This window comes from Myxocyprinus asiaticus, chromosome 20, assembly GCF_019703515.2.
Source record: "Myxocyprinus asiaticus isolate MX2 ecotype Aquarium Trade chromosome 20, UBuf_Myxa_2, whole genome shotgun sequence".
NCBI lineage: Eukaryota > Metazoa > Chordata > Actinopteri > Cypriniformes > Catostomidae > Myxocyprinus > Myxocyprinus asiaticus.
This window is the reverse complement of record NC_059363.1, coordinates 17516804-17538717: the sequence shown is the minus strand read 5'-3', so window position 1 is coordinate 17538717 and position 21914 is coordinate 17516804. Positions and strand designations below refer to the sequence as shown.

Sequence of the window (21914 nt, the reverse complement as noted above, 5' to 3'; positions counted from 1 at the left end):
ATATAAGCCATAATAACAGCATTATATTTGTATATTTGGCAACCAAACTGTAGTCCCAAATGACCAGAACAGTTTAGGTCCAGAATGAAGTTCTAGTACGTTTAATGCACTTGGAATGTGTTCTTTAGAAATGTATTTCCAAAGGTCCAATGATGGTTTAACTCATACCCATGAATTCTTTTTAACCAGTGACATGTATCATACTGCAAAAAAATAAAATAAATAAAAAAATGGGACAGGTTTGCACACTGCCAGGACAAAACGTCAAATGGTAAGACCTGACAAGTATTTTTTTTTTTAAGTTAACAAAATACCCCAAAACAAGAATAAACTAAGTATTATCTAAAAATGGAAACAGCTCAAGTGTTTTTTTATGACACTGACACTAACCCACAGGTAGCTGCACAGGTGGGAGAGTAAAACCATGTACTGCATAGTTAGTGTTTTTGGGCTTACCATTTGAGGATGAATATCGGTCACCTAATCAAAGGCCGATGTATCCAGACCTTTCTGTTAACCTCCTTAACAAGCAATGCTTTCCCAGTATGATTTGTAAGTTTATTAATTTATTTACAATTCTAGTCATGTCTGGGTATGCTTTTCTTTGTCTAGTACCTTATCAATAGCAAAGGAATTTCAAGCCAACAAACAAATCATGATAAACTGTATACACCCAATGTCATTTACAAAAAAAAAAAAAAAAAAAAAACAAAAGAGGAAAAAAAAATGAGTGCATTTCCATCATCAGGCAAAACCATTCTGAGCACACAAGTCACAGCACCAGCAGCATTTCCATCAGAACAGAGTTTGGTATGGTAGGATTACAACCCGTTCCCTGAACAGATTTCTTAGCACTTAGGTCATCTATGCTGGTGGAATGACTTTAGAGACATGGCAACACACGATTGGTTGGTTTTGCAGCACCACAATGAAAAAATGAAACCATAACTCTCAGCAAAGCAGGTTCGGTGTAGAACAGTGCGATTCAGAACATGTAATTTTTTGACCTGATTATGGAAATGCACATATTTACCTAAAGAGCACTTGTCATGATGTAACTGTACCCTGTGAGACACTCTGCACAATAACCAGTGCGACTGGATCTGCTTGAGTGTAGGACTGTCACGATAATTACGTTATCGACTTATCGTACGATATATGGACATGACCTCGATATTGCCCACTTTGTTTACATGCGTGTTTGTTTACATAAGAATAAATGTCACCAACATTTTAGCTAGTCGCGTTGCCTCTGTCCTCTCCTCTCTTTTTTTTTTTTTTTTTTTTTTCGGTGGGGCTCAGCTCTTCCACACACACAGCGGACAGCGACAGGTGACGATTACGTGTTACTCGACATTAACGCTTGTCCGGGACAAGTGGAAATTTTGAAAGGGCAAGTTAAAGAGAATTTGACTTGCAATCTAATATTGATAAATGCGGTAAAATATTGTTCATTGTTAGTTCATCATAGCTAATGCATTATCTAATGTTAATGAACCTTATTGTAAAATGTCACCAAAAATTCTGTCATCATTACTCGCCTTAATGTTGTTCCAAACCGGTCTGACTTTGTATCTTTCGTGGAACTCAAAAGAAGTTAGGGAGAATGTTAGTTTCGGTCTCAATCCACTTTTATTTGATGGGGACAGTGAATTCTATGTTCCTCAGAAGAGAGAAATTCATACAGACTTGAGGGTTGGTAATGATTTACTGTCTTTCTGCACTGTGTTCGTAATCCCTGTCAGGTGTAAATTATGACGACGGAGGCTTTTCTTTTTTTCCCCTTTCCTATGCCTTTTGTTTTTGTCTCCGGGCAAGTAACTTTTTTTCTTGGACAAGTGAATGATCTATTTACTTGTCCGAAGGACAAGCACATGTTGATGATTAAAGTCGAGCCCTGTAATAGTTTTTTTCCCGACAACTGCATAATTCCAGCCAGAAAGTTTGGAAGAATAAGTCCAAATGGACTTGGTTTCAAAGCCGCAATCCACAGCTCCGGTGTGGGAACATTTAGCTTTAAGGCGAATGAGAGAGGAGAGTCCATTAACGTGAACGAGCCGGTATGCAGACTTCGTTTAAAACAGTGGCAACGAAAAGTGGCAATACAACTAACTTAAAAGCTCATCTAAAACATAAAAATCCCATCCAGTTTTCTGGGCTGGGAACAAAAACCGCAGTTGGAGATGGAGAGGGGCCTTCATGATTTAAATTTTTTTTTTTAATTTTTTTTTTTTTTTGACATTTAAATTCCAATTTCTGAATATTCTTAAGATTAAAAGTTCATTTGCTCTTTGAAAGGGTGTACTTGCATTATTATGCTATTATTTTATTATATCAGTGGCATAAAATGGTCTTAAAATGACATTAATATCGTTTATCGCAATTATTTCTGGGACAATATATCGTCCAACAAAAGTAGTTATCGTGACAGGCCTACTTGAGTGCCTTCCTTTTTAACTCATGAAGACTGTGGAAGATTCAGAATCATTTTCAAAAGATGAGCCATCAGATATGACAACACTAGAAACAGAATATAATTGTTCAAAATTTCATTTGTTTTTATTTTTTCCCCATTTACCCTTATATACACATAAACATTCACAAATTAAACAAGGTACCTAACCCTGACAGCAAAGAACCAAAATTGTAACCATGATATAAAAATACTATGAAAGTCTTTCAAATAAAAAAAGGTGGGCAAGAGTTTTAACTGCCCTAGTGCCTAGTAGCAGCTTAAGCTTTTGTTTCAGAGGGTAACAGATCAAAAATGGAGGCAGAGGACTTGGGCCTCTCTAGAACCACCACAGGTTTCAAGAACTGTAGCTGTTTTATAGCTTGGTCACCAAAGCCCCTCAAAGCCCTCTCCAAAATGAGTCGCAGATTCTGGATCGAGGTACACTCCCCTTTAGAGATCAAATGCCTCAGAGGTGATTGAGACCTGTGGCTTCGAGAGATTGTGGCTCCTCTCTCATTGTTCTCCTTGACTGAGCAGTTCCGTCGTAAACAATCTCTCCGGCGAGGTAGATCTGGCTTGAGGCAAGGATTAGGAACTACTGCAGTCCACTGCTTGTCATAATTAACCTCTTCTTCCTTCTCCTTAATAAATGACAAGAATGAAGACTCAAAGCCAACTGGTTTGTAAGCTGTAATGTCAAAAGCTCGTGGGGCTAGATTGAGAGTTCGGGGATCCATTGAGATTGGTGAATGAGGAACCAGGGTAGGTGCTTCAGAGAGTTCATTCTTCCATCGGAGAGGTTGCCGGGTTGGGGTCGGAACTGATATGGAAACAGAGGAAGGAATGTTAATGGATTTACTATAACTGTCTTTACTAGAGGGTTCAAATGAACTTTCATCAACAGCTATTCTGAGGGTAGAGGGTGGCGAGAGGTCCAGCGGTGGTGGACGTATAAGGGGAGGTGCGCTTGACTCTGACCTCTCCTCATGGCTTTGACTCTTCTCAGAAATAGGCTCTGCAGGATGCCCACTTGATTCCCCATAGAGCAAATCATCTGCGGCAATAAGCAAATTGCTGTCAGGGAGTGGCTCCCCTGAATACTCGCCCACCTCCTGCCCCTTTGAATCGGTTTTGATTGAATGGAGGCTCATTGGCAGTGATGGGCCACCTGGGGTCGAAGGCTCTGCTTGATACTCCATCTTGAGGACACCATTTGGAATCTGTGTTAAATCAGGTATTGCAGAAACAGCAGATTTCTTTTGTATAATCTCCTCTAGTTTTTCAATAGTGTAAAACAACTTGTCCTTATTATCATCCAACAGTTTGCGTGCAACTTTGTGACACCTCATGTAATGTCGTTGCAAACTACGTTTAGACGAGACCACAGAGTCACAGTTCTGTATCATACAAGGAAAGGCCATTGGTAGACAGCGATCTTGGCACATCTGCAAAGCCTCCTCATGTGTTCGGAAGAAAATCAGGTCAAATCTTCCACTTGTTTTGGATGTTGGTTTTATAGATACTTTAGCCGGCTCCTCTTCTGCTGTTTCTTCAATCAACTCAAAGTTCTTCTCAGATTGATGAAGTTCCTGGCCTTTGCGGCAGCATCTTAAAGACTGCTTGAGAGTTAGCTTTTGAGAGTCTTTTGAGAATTGAGAGGAGGGTGAGATGATCAGCTTAGTTTGGCATCCACTATTTGACTCTTTCTTAGGTGTACTTTGAAGACGCACCACAAGGGAATCTGATGGATCACAGTACCTATAGAACACGTGTTTTTTATAGCTTGGGATAAACTCACAGTTCACAGCTGTGGCAACTGGATTTGGGAGAGGCTGGTTCCAGTGAAACTGACTTGTGTGCCGCAAGAGGCTGCTGTTGAGATGGTATGATTCATTACAGTTAGCATAGGTGCATTTATATCTTGGTATGGGCTCTTCCAATGTGGCTGTTTGTCTTTTTGGTATGCTCTTTGAATTTCCATTGCAGGATGTTTTTGAGGGAATTTCCTTTTTGGTAAGGTTATGCACTCGGCGGTAGTGGCTAGTAAGACTTGAATAGTGGTTAAATTGCTTACTGCATCCATTGTGTTCACATGGGAAACACAACTGTGAGCAATTAGAGTGGTGCACAAACTGAAGGTGGCCAACAAGACCTTTCTGATTGGTGAAAGCAGCTTTGCAGTTCTTGTGTGTGCAGGTAAAGTGTTTGTTGTATTTGCTGAGGATGTAGCTTAGGTTTTCTTTTGCTACCAAGCGGTGGCTTCCACTACCATCATTCTTTGAATGGTTTACATTAGCATCAGTCTCAGAAATGACCTGCTGTGGTGATGATAAAATGCCGCTGCTCTGCCTTTTCTCTTTAGCTTTAACTTTGTCATTTTTCCTACATAGTTTCTTTTTCCACAATTGTTCATTTCCTTTTTGGCATCTCGGTTGCCATTTGCACGCATCTCTTCTTTGGGATTTAACCTCATCCATTTTCGATGACTGTGACTTCTTTCTCTTCTTTATTTTGGATGAGGACAACAAGGGTGCCTCATCACCCAGCTTCTTTTTAAAAGAGCAACTCATCTGTTCAACAACTGCTTTAGTTATGTCATGCATCTGCATATAATGGACCCTCAACCCTTTTTTATTTTTGTAGCACTTGGAGCAAAGATGGCACTGGAAGGGCCTGAATGTTTGAGACCGAAACACCTCCATTTCTTTCACTTTCTCCTCAGAGTAATGGTGGACCTTAATATAGTGCTGCATTAAAGCACGACTAGTAACACTCTGGTAATGGCAATTGTCAGCTTCACAGGTATAAGGCTTGGTTGTGGGCTGCACAAGGAACTCATTTTGTGGTTGATCCTTCTCAAAGACAGAATCTCTAACATTATCATCAAGTGTTTTGAAAGGCTTCAGTGTTTGAGATTGAAACACCTCCATCTGATTCACCTCCTCCAAAGAGCAACCATGAAACGTTATATAGTGTTGGATTAAATCAAAGCTAGTAACACTCTGGTATTGGCAGGTTTTTGCTTCACAGGTGTATGGCTTGGTTGGAGGCTTCACAAGGATCTCACTTTGTGGTTCATACTTCAACACGGATTCTTTAATGTTATCAGGTGTTTGTGGTGATTCTGTTTTGCTGGGCAGTCTCTTCGAACCACTACCTTCTACATGAGTTCTCAGCTCAGTTTTGTTGTTTGTTGTTGCTTTTGCAGATCTCTTTGAATCTCTACCTTCCACAGGAGTTCTCAACTCAGTTTTGTTGTTTGTTGTTGCTTTGGCAGGTCTCTTTGAATCACTACCTTCCACAGGAGTTCTCAGCTCAGTTGTGTTGTTTGTTGTTGCTTTGGCTGGTGATCTTGCATTCAAGGTAGAGAGGCAAGTGAGCAATGGCGTGTTAGATCCTGAAACAGTTCTCTGTGAGTTACGCCTAACATATCTGGTGCTAGGAGTAATAAGGCTTAGTTGACTTAATCCAAGCATGATCTCAGTTAGCGTTGCACCAAGTTCAGTGTCTAAAAGGGTTGTGTCACAATATACAGAACCAGCTGCAGGTGAGACAGCCTTTTCTTGAGTAGATTCCTCTGTAGATGACCCATTACCCTGGCCATTTTTATGCATTTCAATAGTTTGAGTCTTCAAATGCTTTGCTTGTACTTTTTTTTTGCAAATTTGATCCTCTTCATTAAATTTGTCTGCATGGGCAATTTTCAAATGCTTATGAAGTTCTCTGGTGTTAGTGAAGGTCCTTCCACACCTTTTTAGGCCACAGGTGAATTTTTTGCCATCAAAGCAGACAGCAACACATGTCAATGAAGCCTTAGATTCTTTGCATTCCGAGGGCTGCGATGATAAACTTGAACCACTTTTTTGGACACCATTCTCTAATTCCGCCTTTGACTCAGAGCCCCTATCATCTTTTACATTTGGGAGCAAAAGTTTTCTTTTCATTTTTCTCTGCCTCTCAAAGTCTTCCTCTGTGAAAGTGATGTTATGAGTGGCCAAGTGTTTTAGAAATTCTCTGCGTGAGTAGAAAAATTGCTTGCAACCTGGACTGGTGCAAGTATAAGCAGCATCGCGGAAGTGCTGTGCCTCATGGTGGTAGAGCTGCCCAAGGTCACAGTATGAGAAACTGCAGCCTTTCAACTCGCAGCCATAGGACAAATGATACCCATGACTATGTTTATGCGCAAGGAGTTCATTGGTGGCGTTAAAATGAGCGCCACATCCGGTGACCACACACGTAAAAGGATGATCTCCATAATGGACCCGACGGTGCTTGCGATGGTGGTAGCCAGTCATAAAGGTTTTCCGGCAAAAAGTGCACTTCTCCCGCCGATCTTTCATCTCCAGATAATGTTTTAAGTTGGGGTCATCATTATCATGCTCATTTTTTATGTGTATACCCATGTACTTGAAAAGTTTAAAATTCTTTGAGCAGCCAGTGGCTGGACACTGGTAAACATCACGATCCTGTAATTTGAAGTATGTGTTGATGTAGTCAAATGTGATAAAATCATTTTCTTCTTGGTTTTTAGGCACACTAGCTGCTTGCTCTAATATATGTTCTAATACAACAGGGTCATGGGTGGACTGATAGTACATGGCAAGGGAAGGGTCTAAAGGAATTTGACCAGGCTCTAGGTCATCGAAACCATTCTCTTTAAAATCTTTTTTCTGGTCCACCTTCTTCTTTACTTTTTTCTTTTTCCAGTGACGGGCCTTTGTAGGCATCTTAATGTGTTTTTTAGAGTGTGCCACAAACTCCTTTCGAATTTTGAACTCTTGTAGACATATAGGGCACCTCCACACACCATTCTCCATATGTTTTTTGGTGTGGTGACAGATTCGTGACTCAACCACTTCTTTATGGCATATCTGGCAGAGAAACTTATACTTCTGACATTTAAGACCTTGTGCTTTTTTCTTCAAGACTTTTTGTTCCTTTGTTGAAACTGTTTTTTCCTCTGTCTGCTCTTGTTCATTGCTGCTAAATCCATTGATTTCACACTTATCTCCCTCCTCCTCTGCCTCTTCATTCAAAACTGCTTCTAGATTATACAGCTCCTCGGATGCTGCTTCATCCTCCACCTCCTCCTCAGGTTCTAGCCCCAGTAATCGAATGCAGTGCCGCTTCAAAGTTTTCCAGTCCCAAAATTCAGGGTCAAAGGGCCAGTGTGCTTTCAGAGCAAGTAGCAGTTCGCAGCGCAGGGAATTTGGAATAATGGCATTTTCCTCATCATATTTTTGATCAGGATGTGTGTAGAGGTCCTTAAGAACATCAAAAGACTCCTGAGCAGGGCTTAAGAGGAATTCTGTGAGCTGGCAGGCCCGTATCATCTCCAGATCCTCAGGAAGGAGACAGGCAACCATCTTGCAGACCATTGTTTTAGAGTCTACATCTTCTTGCTTTGGAAGCTGAAGAGCTTTCACACACAGTTCAACTGATACTGCTAGGCCAAGGTGCATTGTCTGAAAAAAAAAAAAAAAAATTGAAGATTTAGAAGCACCCATACCTTGATTAAATATTATAAATTAAATAAAAAGAGATGAAATAAGTCTATTCACCTCTGTCTGAATTACACGAATGAGGAAAAGAAGAGGGTAGATAGTCTTGGCAATGGCTCCAAACTGCAAGCACCGTTCAAGAAATGATTCAAGGGACTCATCAATTCTTCTCTGCAGTTTGCTCCAAAGAAGGATTAACTCCCTGAGAGACATCACAGAAAACAGAAGTTCTATTAGAGACATACATTGAAAACTAATCTCCCCATTCAAGTCATTCCTCTAAAGATAATCTATGCTGATGTCCTGTGGACCAACTATGATGCCACTGGCTACAACATCAAGGGCCTTTTTGTCCTGAACATTTAGGACCATTTAGGTTTTCATCTGTCCCATGTGATCAGATCACAAGTGTACACTGTCAAAAGAATAAAAAGGGTCAAATATGTCTTGGAAACACATTGTGATCTGATCACTTTAACTCCATTTGGAGGTGGTCAGAGCAGGGACTAAATACAAAATGTTTTTCATTTCGGTTCGTTCTGAGCAGAAACTGTATTTTTTTGTTCCGGTTCTGGCGTTCCACCACTTCCTTTCCAATCGGTAACTGGTAAGAATTAAAGAACTGATAATGATGTTCTTTTTTAAAAAAAATTTTTTTACATTAAACATTACACATGACATTACTCTGTGCTAAGGGTGGGTGATATACTAGTTGCAGTGTTACGAGATCTCTCAAGAAAAAAGGGACCTGGGGCCGTATGCAAAAAACTTCCAGAAATGATCCTAAGAATAGCCTTAAGCTTTGACTTAAGTTTAAAAAAAATCTGTTTCAGGGCCTGGGTAGCTCAGGGGTAAAAGACGCTGGTTACCACCCCTGGAGTTTGCTAGTTCGAATCCCAGGGCGTGCTGAGTGACTCCAGCCAGGTCCCCTAAGCAACCAAATTAGCCCGGTTGCTAGGGAGGGTAGAGTCACATGAGGTAACCTCCTCGTGGTCTCTATAATGTGGTTCGTTCTCGGTGGTGCGTGTGGTGAGTTGAGCAGGGATGCTGCGGTGGGTGACGTGAAGCCTCCACACGCGCTATGTCTCTGTGGCAACACGCTCAACAAGCCACGTGATAAGATGTGATGTTGATGATCTCAGACGCAGAGGCAACTGGGATTCATCCTCCGCCACCCGGATTGAGGCGAATCACCACTTGACCATGAGGACTTAAAAGCGCACTGGGAACTGGGCATTCCAAATTGGGTAAAAAAAATAAAAAAAAAAAGTTAAAAAAAAATTCTTGGCAAAGAGTAGGAGCTTTTTATAAAGACGCTAAAAGCAACTTTCAGCAAAGTCTAAGACTGATTCTTAGGTGCTGACTGAGGTGACACTTAAGTGTTGTGACTATAGTGATGTCTACTCAAAATGTTAGCCCTCAAACACTGAATCAGCCTGTAGAGAGCCTGCAAGGGTAATATGTTCCAGCTGGTATGACATCATTAAATCACTCATGATTTAATATACAACACATAAAACAATATTTTGATAATAGGTTATTTTTCTGTTAATCAAATGAGAAAGCCAAATTTAATTTCCTGTATTTTAAAACAGTATTCCACATCTTGCCGAATGTTGTTCTCAAACAATGTGCAAACTGAAGGCTACAAAAAATCTAAATGCAAAATCTTGCAATATAAATAGAAGAAATATAAAGAAACAATTTAAATCATGAAATGAAATAATAAACCAAACGGTTATAATCCCATTACAGTTACAAATAAGATTTCAATAAAACACGATTCAATTTAGTGATAAATCTGACGTTCAACATATCAGTAATATTTTATTGTGGATCTCCATTTGGTTACTTCACACCATTATTATTGTTTTTATTATTATTATTTTATTTTTTTGGACAAGTAACTTTCATGACTTTGAGTTTATACAAATTACAAATAAGACTAAATCAGTAAAATGTAAGTTATGTGCTGGAGTTAAAGCACCGGACACCCCAAACAAAACTATGAGCTTAAACATTTTATATAGTGCTCGGGTTGGGTTCTTTTCAGATGCAGCTCTGTACCATTTTTCAAATGTCTTTTTTTCCCCATCAAAACACGTTTCCCTACCGTACTGACGGAGGCTGCGGTGCTAGTGAAAAGATATTTGACTAATCATAATTGAATTCATTGTTGATTATATTTATCATTGATTTTTATCATTTTAGTGAAATTTTAATTATATTAATTAGTTGTTACAGCCCTCTGAAATCTTAGGCATGTAACCCATAATATTTTTCAAATGCATAATTCGAAACAAAAAGTTTCAATGTATTCATTAAATGAAAAAATGCGCTGCAATAAAAATATATATTGATGGATTTCATTTCACTTAACTATGAAACACATTTGCCCAAATTCCACTATCTTAAGTCCAACACATTCTTTGTTGTGGAGTGTGTTCTCTGCGGAACACAGTCATCATGCTACTCCTAACTAGGTTAGGATACCTCTCCAGCACTCTTAAACAATTAAGGAGCTGAGGCCAAGTCTTAACACTTATGAACCTTTATAAATGACACTTTTTATTACTAAACTTAAGAATGAGTAAAATTATTAGAATTCTTTGAATTTTGACACACTTAAGACTAAAATTTTACTCTAAGCGGCTTTAAACATATGGCCCCTGGTCAGGAAAAACAAGCTCAAAATAAGGGACTAGCCTTAAACAAAAAAAGTAAAAATATGCAATAAAATGTTTTCCCATGAGGGGGAATTATCAGTAAAGATATCATAACAGTAATGCAAACACTGCTTGGGTGTGTTTAGACTAAACTTCATATTATGCGAGCCAAATTATTATATTTTAAACGTCTAATATTTATTTAATTATTATTTATTTCATTTTAATTATTTGTTTTAATTACAGATCTGCTTCTCGGTCAGAACCCGGCAGCATTAAATCTGTATTAATGCATCGTATCTAACAATAAATCATTGAAGACTTGGAAACAACTGAGAAATGTACTTTCTAGCTCAATATTTTTCCTTGTATTAACCGTGCATGTATACGTAGTAATTATATATGGTTGTCTAAAAGGTCTTCAGCATGTCACAGAAGCTACATCCACAACATGCATTAAGGCAAAGAAATGTGTGATCTAGCGGTTTCCTTCAGAATCAAAGCACATGCTTATGTTCAACTAAAAAGAGAGAAGCCTCATTTTTTTGGGCAACAGGCAGTGGTGTAATTTCGAAAAAGTATTGTGATAAACCATTTAGACTTAAAAAACGATCGGAATGAAAATAACCAGTTTTAACCAGTTGCCAACATTTAAAAATAACGTTTTCGGTCCGGAACAATTGAAAGGGACTTAAGGTGTAAACGCAGAGGCAAATGGTATAAATCATACATGATGTAAAATCATACAGTTCTGAAAAGGAGTGATTCAAACAGGCCCTCACCAGGTGCAGTACAAGCTCTCCTTCTGTAGCTGTTGTGTCAAATAGGTGGTGCACAGGATCAAGGCTGTGTTCTCATCTCCTTCAGTGTCCATGTTGCAAATAATGTCCAGGACATCTTTCCCATCTATTCTAGAAATCTAGAAATGTAAAGATGACAAAATGTTTTTTATCTTTATGACTGATTATAAAATAATAAATCATTAAAGAAATATAAAAAAGAAAAAAAAAGAAAAAAGTTATTGCACTGACTATTGCATTTGACAGTCTAAGACAGTAAAAAATATTCTCCAGATAGATTCACATTTCGAAATGACTTCACCAAAACCTGAAATATCCTCTAAAAAAACAACAACAAATGGACAATCTAAAAGCTGGATGGCACTTTACCTCTATAATTGCTTCCTCACTAGGGAGCTGCTGGCACAGTTGGGTGACAAAGGTTTGCCGAAAGGTGGCCTGGTTGGGCAGGAGGCTACAGTTAGCACAGGCTTTGTTGAGGATCAGGGCCTTCTCTACCTCCCCTACTTTCTCCAGGTGTTTGATCCTCATTTCCATGAAACCCTCTCCCTCCAAAGCAAGATAGGCATTCACTGTTCCAGAAGACAACAGTGGTAAATAAAATACTGATAGTGTTTAACAGTGGATATCAAAGCTGTCTGAAGCTATGAATTGTCATGTTAAGCCGGCACCACGCTAGCCGATGTCCAGGTGTGAGCTTCATTTACATAATCGCCAGCCAGTAGGGAAAAGACCAATTGAGCATTAGCGTCTACTAGCAGGAGTTCGTTATTCACTTGACAGTCGGGATTCCCTTCTGAGTTAATGGCTTTAAAAACTGTTAAAGCACATCAAGCTTGCTTTAAAAAAATCGTTCTGTCACCAAGGCGGGTTCTTGTCAAGCGACCAATGAGCTTCTTCTTTACAGAAGAACGGACAAGTCGTCAAGCTGATCTCAACATTTTTAACTGTGATCACACTCACAGCCTTAGTGATTGTCACCAAGTGTTTTTCCTACACTAAATTGACCAATGAAATCAGAGAGCGGAAGCACAACAGTCTGTTTTTATTTAATGTAATTTTTTTACTCACTGAATGGACATATGCGTTCTACAGCAAGCCTTGAGGGGATAAATACACAAATCACACACTTTCACAAGGTAAAGTTACTCCATGAATCACATCCTAAATAACTCTTTTACCATTGTTAAAGCTCAGAGGATACTTGTGATCCACATGACAGGAAATCAGAGAGAGAGCTGCGGTGAGTTGGTATGTCTGTCACCCCTCCACCATTCTTAATCAGCAAACATGTCACACATCCAACTAAAAAGAGTGAGATCTCAGCAAAACAGTTTGCAAGTGTGAAACTTTCAGCCAAAACAGAGTTGTTAGGAGTCTGCAAGTGTGGTGCCGGCTTTACATGCTAGTGATGGTCATGATGATAAATAGTGTATATTTCAGAGTTCATTTTAATATTTGCTTCTTTAAATTCATTTAAAGAATACAGACTGGTCATTGCGTCTCATCTTGCTCTGTTGTTTGACAGTTCCTGTTCAAGCGTGAGTGTTGCAGTCTTTAGACCCCGTTTACACCTGGTATTAAGATGCGTCTCGGGTGATCCGATCACATGTGGTCAGGCGAGACACATCGCTGTTTACACCTGGTCACTTAAATGAGTCTCCTCTGACATTTATGATCGGATTTGGAGGGAAGGGACTCTGTTTCATGACGACATACATTAATCACTATGTCGGTATGTTACTGCATGATAATAAACTGCAATCAAGTCAGAAAAGACAAAGAAAGTGCGAAAAAAAAAAAAACGGCATGCTATTTCTCCTAAATGCAGCGGAAATTTAATCTAAAGTACAAACACAACATTTCGAGCAGAACTGCCTTTTATTTTAGTGCATTAGTTGTAGTAACCTGAGTTGCAGATGTTCGTGCTTCTCATAAGTGTCCGTGCATGTTGATATTAGACACACTGAAGAAGATCAGTGAAGTTCTCGTGTTCATTAATGTATCCGCTTTTTTTAAAAATTCTGATCGGGCCGTTATTTCCTTTTAAACTAACTGTAACCGGCAAAGTTTAAACTCTTGTTTTAGCGCAGCAGTTGACTGACAGGTGAGGGGTTGCGCTTCGCTGCTGCCGAAACGAATACAGGACAGATTTAGCATTTACACCTCAAATGCGTTTTTGACCACATTCGTGTGTCGTTTTTGTGATCCGATCACAAAATGTTTTAGACACCGTTTAGACCTGTATTTAGCGCTGACCACATGTTATCGATTCACCAAAAATGCATCTTAATACAATGTGTACACAGGGGCTTAGACAGCTTTATAGAAAGCTTGTCAAGATAAAAATAGTGCAACTTTTTAAAAAAAGCATCTTGACGCAACCTGCATTTTGTTGCACTCCATCCAGTTGTTTTTAAACATAAGACAGTGTCTATGTAAGCACCCTCTATACTCATGTGATCAGGGTCAGACTAATTATACAGGGTTTCCCTAAGACTGAGTAGGCAAATAGTCATTCAGTCAACTATAGTATATTTTTTCTATATTATAGTGTATTTTTATATCAAACATAGAAAAAGCACTTATATAGAATAGTCTGGATATTATGAGATCCAGGAAAGAGAATATGAGGCCTAAGTGCTGATGCTGTGAGAAACACATGGTGCACACAGCTGTAGCAAAAACAATGGTACAATGCATTCCTAGGTACTGAAAAACACAGCCAATAGTTAAAGATTACCACAGCCAATGTTCAAAGTTACTGTATTATGCTTAAACTGTTATATTCCATTTACTCAAAATGCATACTTTCATAATAAATGAGTTTAAAAGGTTATTTTTTTTTAAATGGACTAAAAGCCAGATTTCCACCATTAAAAAGAAGTCAGAGGCTCTGTGAAATAATGGTGGTGGACGGCACCCATTGACCACAATGGGTGCTTGTGTGGGGCCTGGGTAGCTCAGTGGTAAAATACGCTGGCTACCACCCCTGGAGTTCACTAGTTCACTAGTTTGAATCCCAGGGCATGCTGAGTGACTCCAGCCAGGTCTCCTAAGCAACCAAATTGGCCTGGTTGCTAGGGAGGGTAGAGTCACATGGGGTAACCTCCTCGTGGTGGCTATAATGTGGTTTGTTCTCTGTGGGGCGCATGGTGAATTGAGCGTGGTTGCCGCGGTGGATGGCGTGGTTGCCGCGGTGGATGGCGTGAAGCCTCCGTGGCAACGCGCTCAACCAGCCACGTGATAAGATGCGCGGGTTGACTGTCTCAGACGCAGAGGCAACTGGGATTCGTCCTCCGCCACCCGGACTGAGTCGAATCACTAAGCGAACACGAGGACTTAGAGCGCATTGGGAATTGGGCATTCCAAATTGGGAGAAAAAGGGGAAAAATCCCAAAAGGGAAAAAAAAAAAAAAAAGAGAGGCTTGTGTATGAGGTAATTCGAGATAAACTATATAAGAATGAGAGTCTGGACCGAGAGAGTCAGATCATCAGCTGGCATCTTGGGTTTGTTGTTTGGCTCAATAAACTCTGACATTTGACACCTGGAACTCCTGACTTTGAGAGTTTTCTTACTGAGAGGGAAAAGAATCCACGACATATTCGACAATATTCCACGACACAACCCACAAACTAGTCGATTTACATACATTATCAAAATATCCTTAAGCTAGAAAACACTTCACACATAGGCCTAATGATATGTAATAAAATGTCAGCCCGCCTACCGAAATGAACAAACCTGAGAAAGGGCAAAATCTCTTCATAGACAGACTCCATTTTCACTTGCAAAGTATGGTGGGCATATGAACAATATTGCAATATGGAATTACTGACCCTCATCAGGTTCTGTGGGCTGGCCTGTAAGAAGCGAGACCAAGACAGGGTTATTCCATGCTCCCCCCTCCCCTGTGATGTTCAGCAGGGCCTGCAAATCTGTACTGCCATACTGCAGCATGGCCTCATGGGCCGCCTGTAAAGAGAGACAAACCACAGTGCTGTGAGAGCCTGATTCTGTTACTCTCTTCTTTTTGATATTCAACTTTTCAGCAATGGCTTAAGACCCCGGATTGGGGCGAATCACTACGCGACTACGAGGACTTAAAAGCGCACTGGGAATTGGGCATTCCAAATTGGGTGAAAAAAAAAAAAAATTGGGGAAGAGAAAATCTGTGCTGATGACAAAATTTGTGTCACACATACTGTGCGCGGAGCAATCAGCAACGTGGACAACCGTAGTATACTCAGACCTTTACACACAACAAAGTCAACTTAGTGCCATAAAACCTAATTATTTGATCTTACCTGAACTGAACCATGGAATTGCAGCCAGGCTTCATACGGTATTTCATTATGAGGCACTGACAGCAACAATTCAAGGCAACTCCTGGAGATGACAACAGGATTTAAAAACATTAGGTCAACCATAGTAGGCCCTATTAACATTACATATCACCATATTCAGTGATGTACAATCTGTTGTCCAATATTTTTGAAAATATTAAAATGTTAAAGTCTTAACATTATATATTAGTATACTAATAATAGCACTCACAATGCAAGTCTTTTGAGCACGAGGGTAACATTTGGGGAGTCAGCTGTGAGATGTGGCCTGGCAGCAGCGAAACAGTTTATTGACAGACAGTAGACTTCCAACAGAGGCAATCCATGTTCCACTGAATTTCTGCTCCCAGCATAGTGCATTAGAGCCTAAAAGAACAGACCACACAAATTCATAAAAAAAAATAAAATAAACAAAAATTAGATCATCAAAAAACTATACTGTATATATAACCATTAGAGGGATAATCCACTCAAAAAAATTAATTCTGTCATCATTTACTAACCCTCATGATGTTTCAAACCCATATGAATTTCTTCAGCGGGACACAAAAGGAGATAAGGCAGAATGTTAGGGACTGACAGCCTCAGTCACCATTAACTTTCACTGTATAAAAAAAGGGTGCAATGACAGTAAATGGTGACTGAAACTATATTCTGCTTTATATCTCTTTGTATTCCACAGAAGAAAGTCCTTACAATTATATGACACCAAACATGAGGGTGAATAAATGGCAAAAAAATTATTTTTGGGGTGAACTCTTTAAGCCATTAAAATACAGATACAAATATCAAAACATACTAACAACAATAAAGATCAAAATATCCAAATGCAATCTGTTAAAGCGTAGCCTTCATTTGAGTTTAATATTTCAACAATTATTGGGCAGAGGCATTATGTTCAAGAAAGAAACCTGAGCCTGTCTGACACTTGGTGTCTCTACCACAAGTCTACAGGTCCACACAAGGGAGCATCAGAGGAGAAACCCCTGATACAGCACTCCATCTGTGCTGGGGCGCTTTGATTGGACCTTTGGGATGGAAGCAGATGCAACTTGAGCACAGTGCAAATACATGCAAATACTCCCCTTTCACAAACATCGAGCCACAAGGATGTGAATTCCCAGCTGATGTCTTATTATAGGGAAGGAGAGAGGAAATGTCATGCATGCCATATTTAACCTCTCAGACTAATATTAGGAGAGCCTCCCTCTGGGTAACTGGGTATAGCCCTGTAAACCAGATTCGCCTCAGAACACCTGTGGTGCTTCCTTGTGAGACTTTCACAGTCTAAAGCAGAGGATAAACTCTTAGTTGTTAAATAATTATTCTTCCAATGCCACAATCATTGTCTAAATAGTAAAATACAATGTAGGGCAGCACAACTAGGATAACTGTCTACACCTAATCGCAATTAACAGCTTAAATCAGCCTTAGCTGATTGCTCTACTAGGTTCTTAGCAGGCTAGACTGTTTGCTGGCTTTAATTTCTCAATTTAATTAATATTTTTTGTAAATTAACACTTAAAGTGATAGTTCACCCAAAAATGTGAATGTTCTCATCCTCATGCCTTCCCAGATGCACAATTCTTGTTGAGCCTGACACCACAATTCACCTGCAAATGTATGGTCATTCTAGCATAGTTGCTCAGTTGTGATTAAGAGCACAAACTCTTTCAAACTTAAAACCCCCCCGAAACCAGACACAACTTGATTAAAAAAAATAAAAAATAAAAATTGATTAGATTTGTGAATTGTATATTTCTCAGACCAAATGACTGCACTTGATATGAAGATTGTGATAAAAAAAAAAAGTACCACTATTTCACTACACGACAGCGACATCAAAGTTACAACAGACCGATTGCCAGTGTTATGGATCAACTGGTGATTGTGTTAACTGGGGATGTGCGCGTTAATTTTATTTGCATTTTCAGCAGATTCGTTTAACGTGAATTGCCAAGGAGCCAAGAAAAGGCATTTTACACATCATACTTTTTTTTTGGTATTATTAACCCGCTTTGTATGATTAATGTCTGTTTCAGTGAATTTTACAGTTTAAGAGCGATTTTAACATGGCTTCACAGGGTAACATGGTTGCCCATGGTAACGTGGGACATTGGTTTGAATGGGAACTGGCGATAACACTTGTCAGAATAGTAAATCATATGTGGAAGTCTTTTATTTGCAACACTAAAGCATCACAGGCTTATATGTGTTAACAATATGCCTATACACTTAAATTACTTTTATTTATAAAAAACAATAGCTTGATAAAGTTGATAAAACAATTGTTACTGTTCACATAAAAGATCTGTTGGTCTAGGGGTAGTGTGTTTGCAAACCATGAATACAGACTTGGAGTTCAATTCCCTGCATTTTTATTTAAATTGCTATAATAACATCTTTTACTTTTTAAAGGTTGTGTGCATGACAATGTCATATGTTTGACTACCCATGACAGCCAAAAGATGATCTTTCAGAACACTGCAATATTTTTGGTGGAGAGCAAGTACAAAGGCCAAATTGACCAATGGATGAGAATAAATGGTACTCTGAGAAAGCATGAGAAATTTTTTAAGAAACATAATGATTTTGTTTGTTAGGCAAAATCTTACGATTTTCAATCTTAAATCTTAAAATTGTTTGACAATTTTAAAAAGCCTGTAAACTTTAGAAAATGTTGTTCACATTTCAGTAATTCAACGATTCTAAGACAATTCAGTAGAGTATACTGTAATTACTGGCTGTTAGATTCAGTTGCAATTTTGATTTAAGACAATATAATAAATTGTGTCTGTGTATGTGATTTACAAAATTGTTTTCAAAAGACCTGTTAAAAATACATCATAATCTGCAGTAAAGTTTTAAATTTGTCCTGAATGATTGGGATTTTAACAGGTTGCTATGTCATATTGGCAATAGGCACTGGACCAGTGTCCCATCTAGGTTTATTCTAGGTTGGAGAAAGTTATTCAAACTATTATTTAATCAAGCCATTATTCATAATAAAGACATACAAGCAATTGAAAGTATATTATTGACACATATCAGCATATGATGCTTTAGTGTTGCAAATAAAATACTTCCACATATGATTTACTATTCTGACAAGTGTAATCGCCAGTTTCCATTCAAACCAGTATCCCACTTTAACATGGGCAACCATGTTACCCTGTGAAACGGTTAAAATCGCTCTTAAACTGTCAAATTAATTAGAACAGACATCGATGAAAAAACTCAGTTTAATAATGATGCCAAAATGTTTTATAATATGCAAAACGTCTTTTCTTTGCTCCTTGACAATTCACATTAAACGATTCTGCTGAAAAGGCAAGTAAAAATTGTCACGTGCACGCGCACATCCCGAGTTAACACGATCCCCAGTTGATCCATAACATCTGCATGAGACTAGATAAACACAACCGAGCCCCACCCCATCCTAACGTGCTGTATCCCAGACTGCTACCTACAAAAGATATATCCGTTTAAATTATTTAGCATGGAAATGCCGTTTCAAGAAGGCCGTCCTAATTAATTCATAATATAAATGTGTTGTTACTGACCACTTATAGACATGCTTATATCGTCCTATGCTAGGGGCCAGGGGAAGCCGTGCAACAAACTGACACGGAATATCAGCAAACCAACTCAACCAAATACATCTAGCAATTTGTAATGGACAACTAGAAGACTGCAACATTTCTATTTAGCTGCTTATCGACCATGCATGTCACCACAATCCGCCAGCAATAGTTTCGCGTTAGCATGGCTCTTCTTGAGCGGCCCACACATTGATTTCACGAGCTTGCTGGTTGTAGCCACAACTTGCCTCTGTGGTCAGCTAACGAAATCTACCACAAGCGCTGGATTGTTGCATAAACAGTTCACATGCCCGCAGCCGTTTTTAACAGCACGTACCTGGCAGAAGTTGTTGCAATACTCCGTGGACGATTCTTCGGAAAGGTCTTGCTGCCGAAGCTCGGCCTCGAGCTGCTGAAGGGTGGCCTGCAGACCCTCCATGGCGAAAAACGTGTCTTCGTCGAGCAGCAGGCTGGCTCGGCCGCTCCAGTCGAGCTCCGCTTCTGCGTTCTCATCCGCCATGTTCACTGGCAGCCACGGCGCGTACGCACACTTACAGTCATGTGATAGTGAAGGGCCTCCTGCTCCAGCTGGGACTGAGCTGTAAGGAACTCCCCCCTCCAAGTTGACGCGCATCGACCTTCCTTGTTTTTAAGTATCTATTTTTTTAAGAATTTTGAAAGTTTACAATGAGAAATTTTTCGAATGTGTGATAAGAAAAAGTATATTTAATATGATATTTTATTTTAAATATTTGTAAATGTAAAGAATAAGTCTTTAAATGGAATGGATAGTTCATCCAAAAATGAAAATTCTCTCATCCTCATGCCTTCCCAGATATGCAGGACTTTATTTCGTCAGCAGAACACAAATGGAGATTTTTAGAATATCTCAGCTCTGTAGGACCATACAGTAAAAGTGAATGGTGACCAGAACTCTGAAGGTCCAAAAAGGACATAAAGACAGCATAAAAGTAATGCAGATGACTCCAGTGGTTAAATCCATATCGACAGAAGCAATATGATAACTGTGAGTGAGAAACAGATCAATATATAAGTCCTTTTTTACTGTAAATCTACACTTTCATATTCTGGTGTGGAAGTGACTTTCACTTTCACATTCAGCCACCCATTGTTGGGGCTGGTCAAAGGTGGATATTTATGGTAAAAATAACTTAAATATTAATCTGTTTACCCTCACCCACACATATCACTTTTAAAGACATGGATCAAACCACTGGAGTCATAGGGATAACATTTATGCTGCCTTTATGGACCTTCTAAGTTCTGATCACCATTCACATACATTGTGAATCATACACATCTGGGATGGCATGAGGGTGAGTAAATGATGAGGGAATTTTCATTTTTGGGTGAACTATCTCTAGTTATTAATTATACTGGACAAATCATATTCACAAGAAGAAAATAGGCTTTTTGTAGACTGAATTTCTGAGTTTTGTAAATTACATCATATATGTTTTTTTTTTTTGTAGATAAAGCACAAGTATAGCATTTTCTGTATAAAATTATTTTCTCTGGCAACTAATGTTATTAATGTGAATATGTACAAATATCTCCTTTTCTGTTCTTGTGGCATTGAAAAAAGAGAATACAATATTTTAAAATAAAAAATTGTATTGAATGAAACAAATATTTCTTTATAAAGAAAGAGAAATAAGAGATTTGTACACTGAAAAACAACATATAGATTTACCCCGCCCCCCTAATTATTGTATATTTTTTACACTACACTAAATCTATTTCAATTACCCACAAGAAACATAAGTCATTGTTAATAATGTTTATTGACCAACATGTTTACAAATTGGTTGACTAAACAAAAATCTCACAGAGAATAATCTTTGAATGTTTAAATGCACAATACAGTAAAAATTTAATACATAAAAATCACATCTGATCTGGCATCCAGTTCTTTAAAAATGTCATTAACAGTGCACAAGCCTTGTTGCTTCATTGTTCTCAAAATGATAGCAAAAGAAAGACAGAAAGATTTCCATATCACACGGGTGTATAACAGCTAATTCCGTGTTGAACTGAAATGGCCTGCGCAACTCACTCTGTGTTTACCACTATACGCTGCGCTTCTCGGGTGAGAGACCGGTGGTGTCCACTAATATATATATATATATATATATATATATATATATATATATATATATATATATATATATATATATGTATATAGACACACACACACACACACCTTTTTCCTGACTTCTCCATGGGTGGCGCCATTGCGGTGAGAGACTTAATCTCGGATGCGCCACACTTCCGCTTAGTTTTTGTTATCAGCTAGACTAATATAACTAGTGATGGCGAGCAGCTAAGGGTCTGGATAAGTATGCGCTGTTATAGGGTGTTATAACAACTACAGGTGGCTTAAAGACTACTGGAAAATGAATGTCAAAACGATAACCCCCCCCCCCCCAAAAAAAAACTGCCACTGCTGAAACATTCTGAGTTTAAACATTCAGTTTACACCACATTCTGAGTTGAACCAGATGTAATAATCAGAGGTTGCATTAAACTAATTCTCCATCACT

At 38.8% G+C, this 21914-nt stretch overlaps 1 protein-coding gene across 3 annotated transcripts; it reads right to left on the bottom strand.

Annotated features, from left to right (window-relative positions):
- Window positions 1–402: 402 nt before the first annotated feature.
- Window positions 403–19961, bottom strand: LOC127411041 (zinc finger protein Rlf-like). 3 transcript variants are annotated; one of them, XM_051646367.1, is made up of 9 exons: window positions 19688–19961; window positions 15981–16135; window positions 15731–15812; window positions 15263–15398; window positions 11792–11994; window positions 11405–11541; window positions 8017–8158; window positions 5751–7920; window positions 403–5681 (listed from the first exon to the last, which is right to left on the bottom strand). In XM_051646367.1, exons 1-9 carry the CDS (start codon window positions 19868–19870, stop codon window positions 2734–2736), a joined length of 6156 nt encoding a protein of 2051 aa, XP_051502327.1. In that variant the 5' UTR covers window positions 19871–19961; the 3' UTR covers window positions 403–2733. The 3 variants fall into 3 exon arrangements, with proteins under 3 accessions (XP_051502327.1, XP_051502326.1, XP_051502328.1); XM_051646366.1 differs by having other exon boundaries at window positions 403–7920; XM_051646368.1 differs by lacking the exons at window positions 15263–15398; window positions 15731–15812; window positions 15981–16135; window positions 19688–19961 and adding an exon at window positions 12604–14347 and having other exon boundaries at window positions 404–7920.
- Between the last annotated feature and the right edge of the window lie 1953 nt (window positions 19962–21914).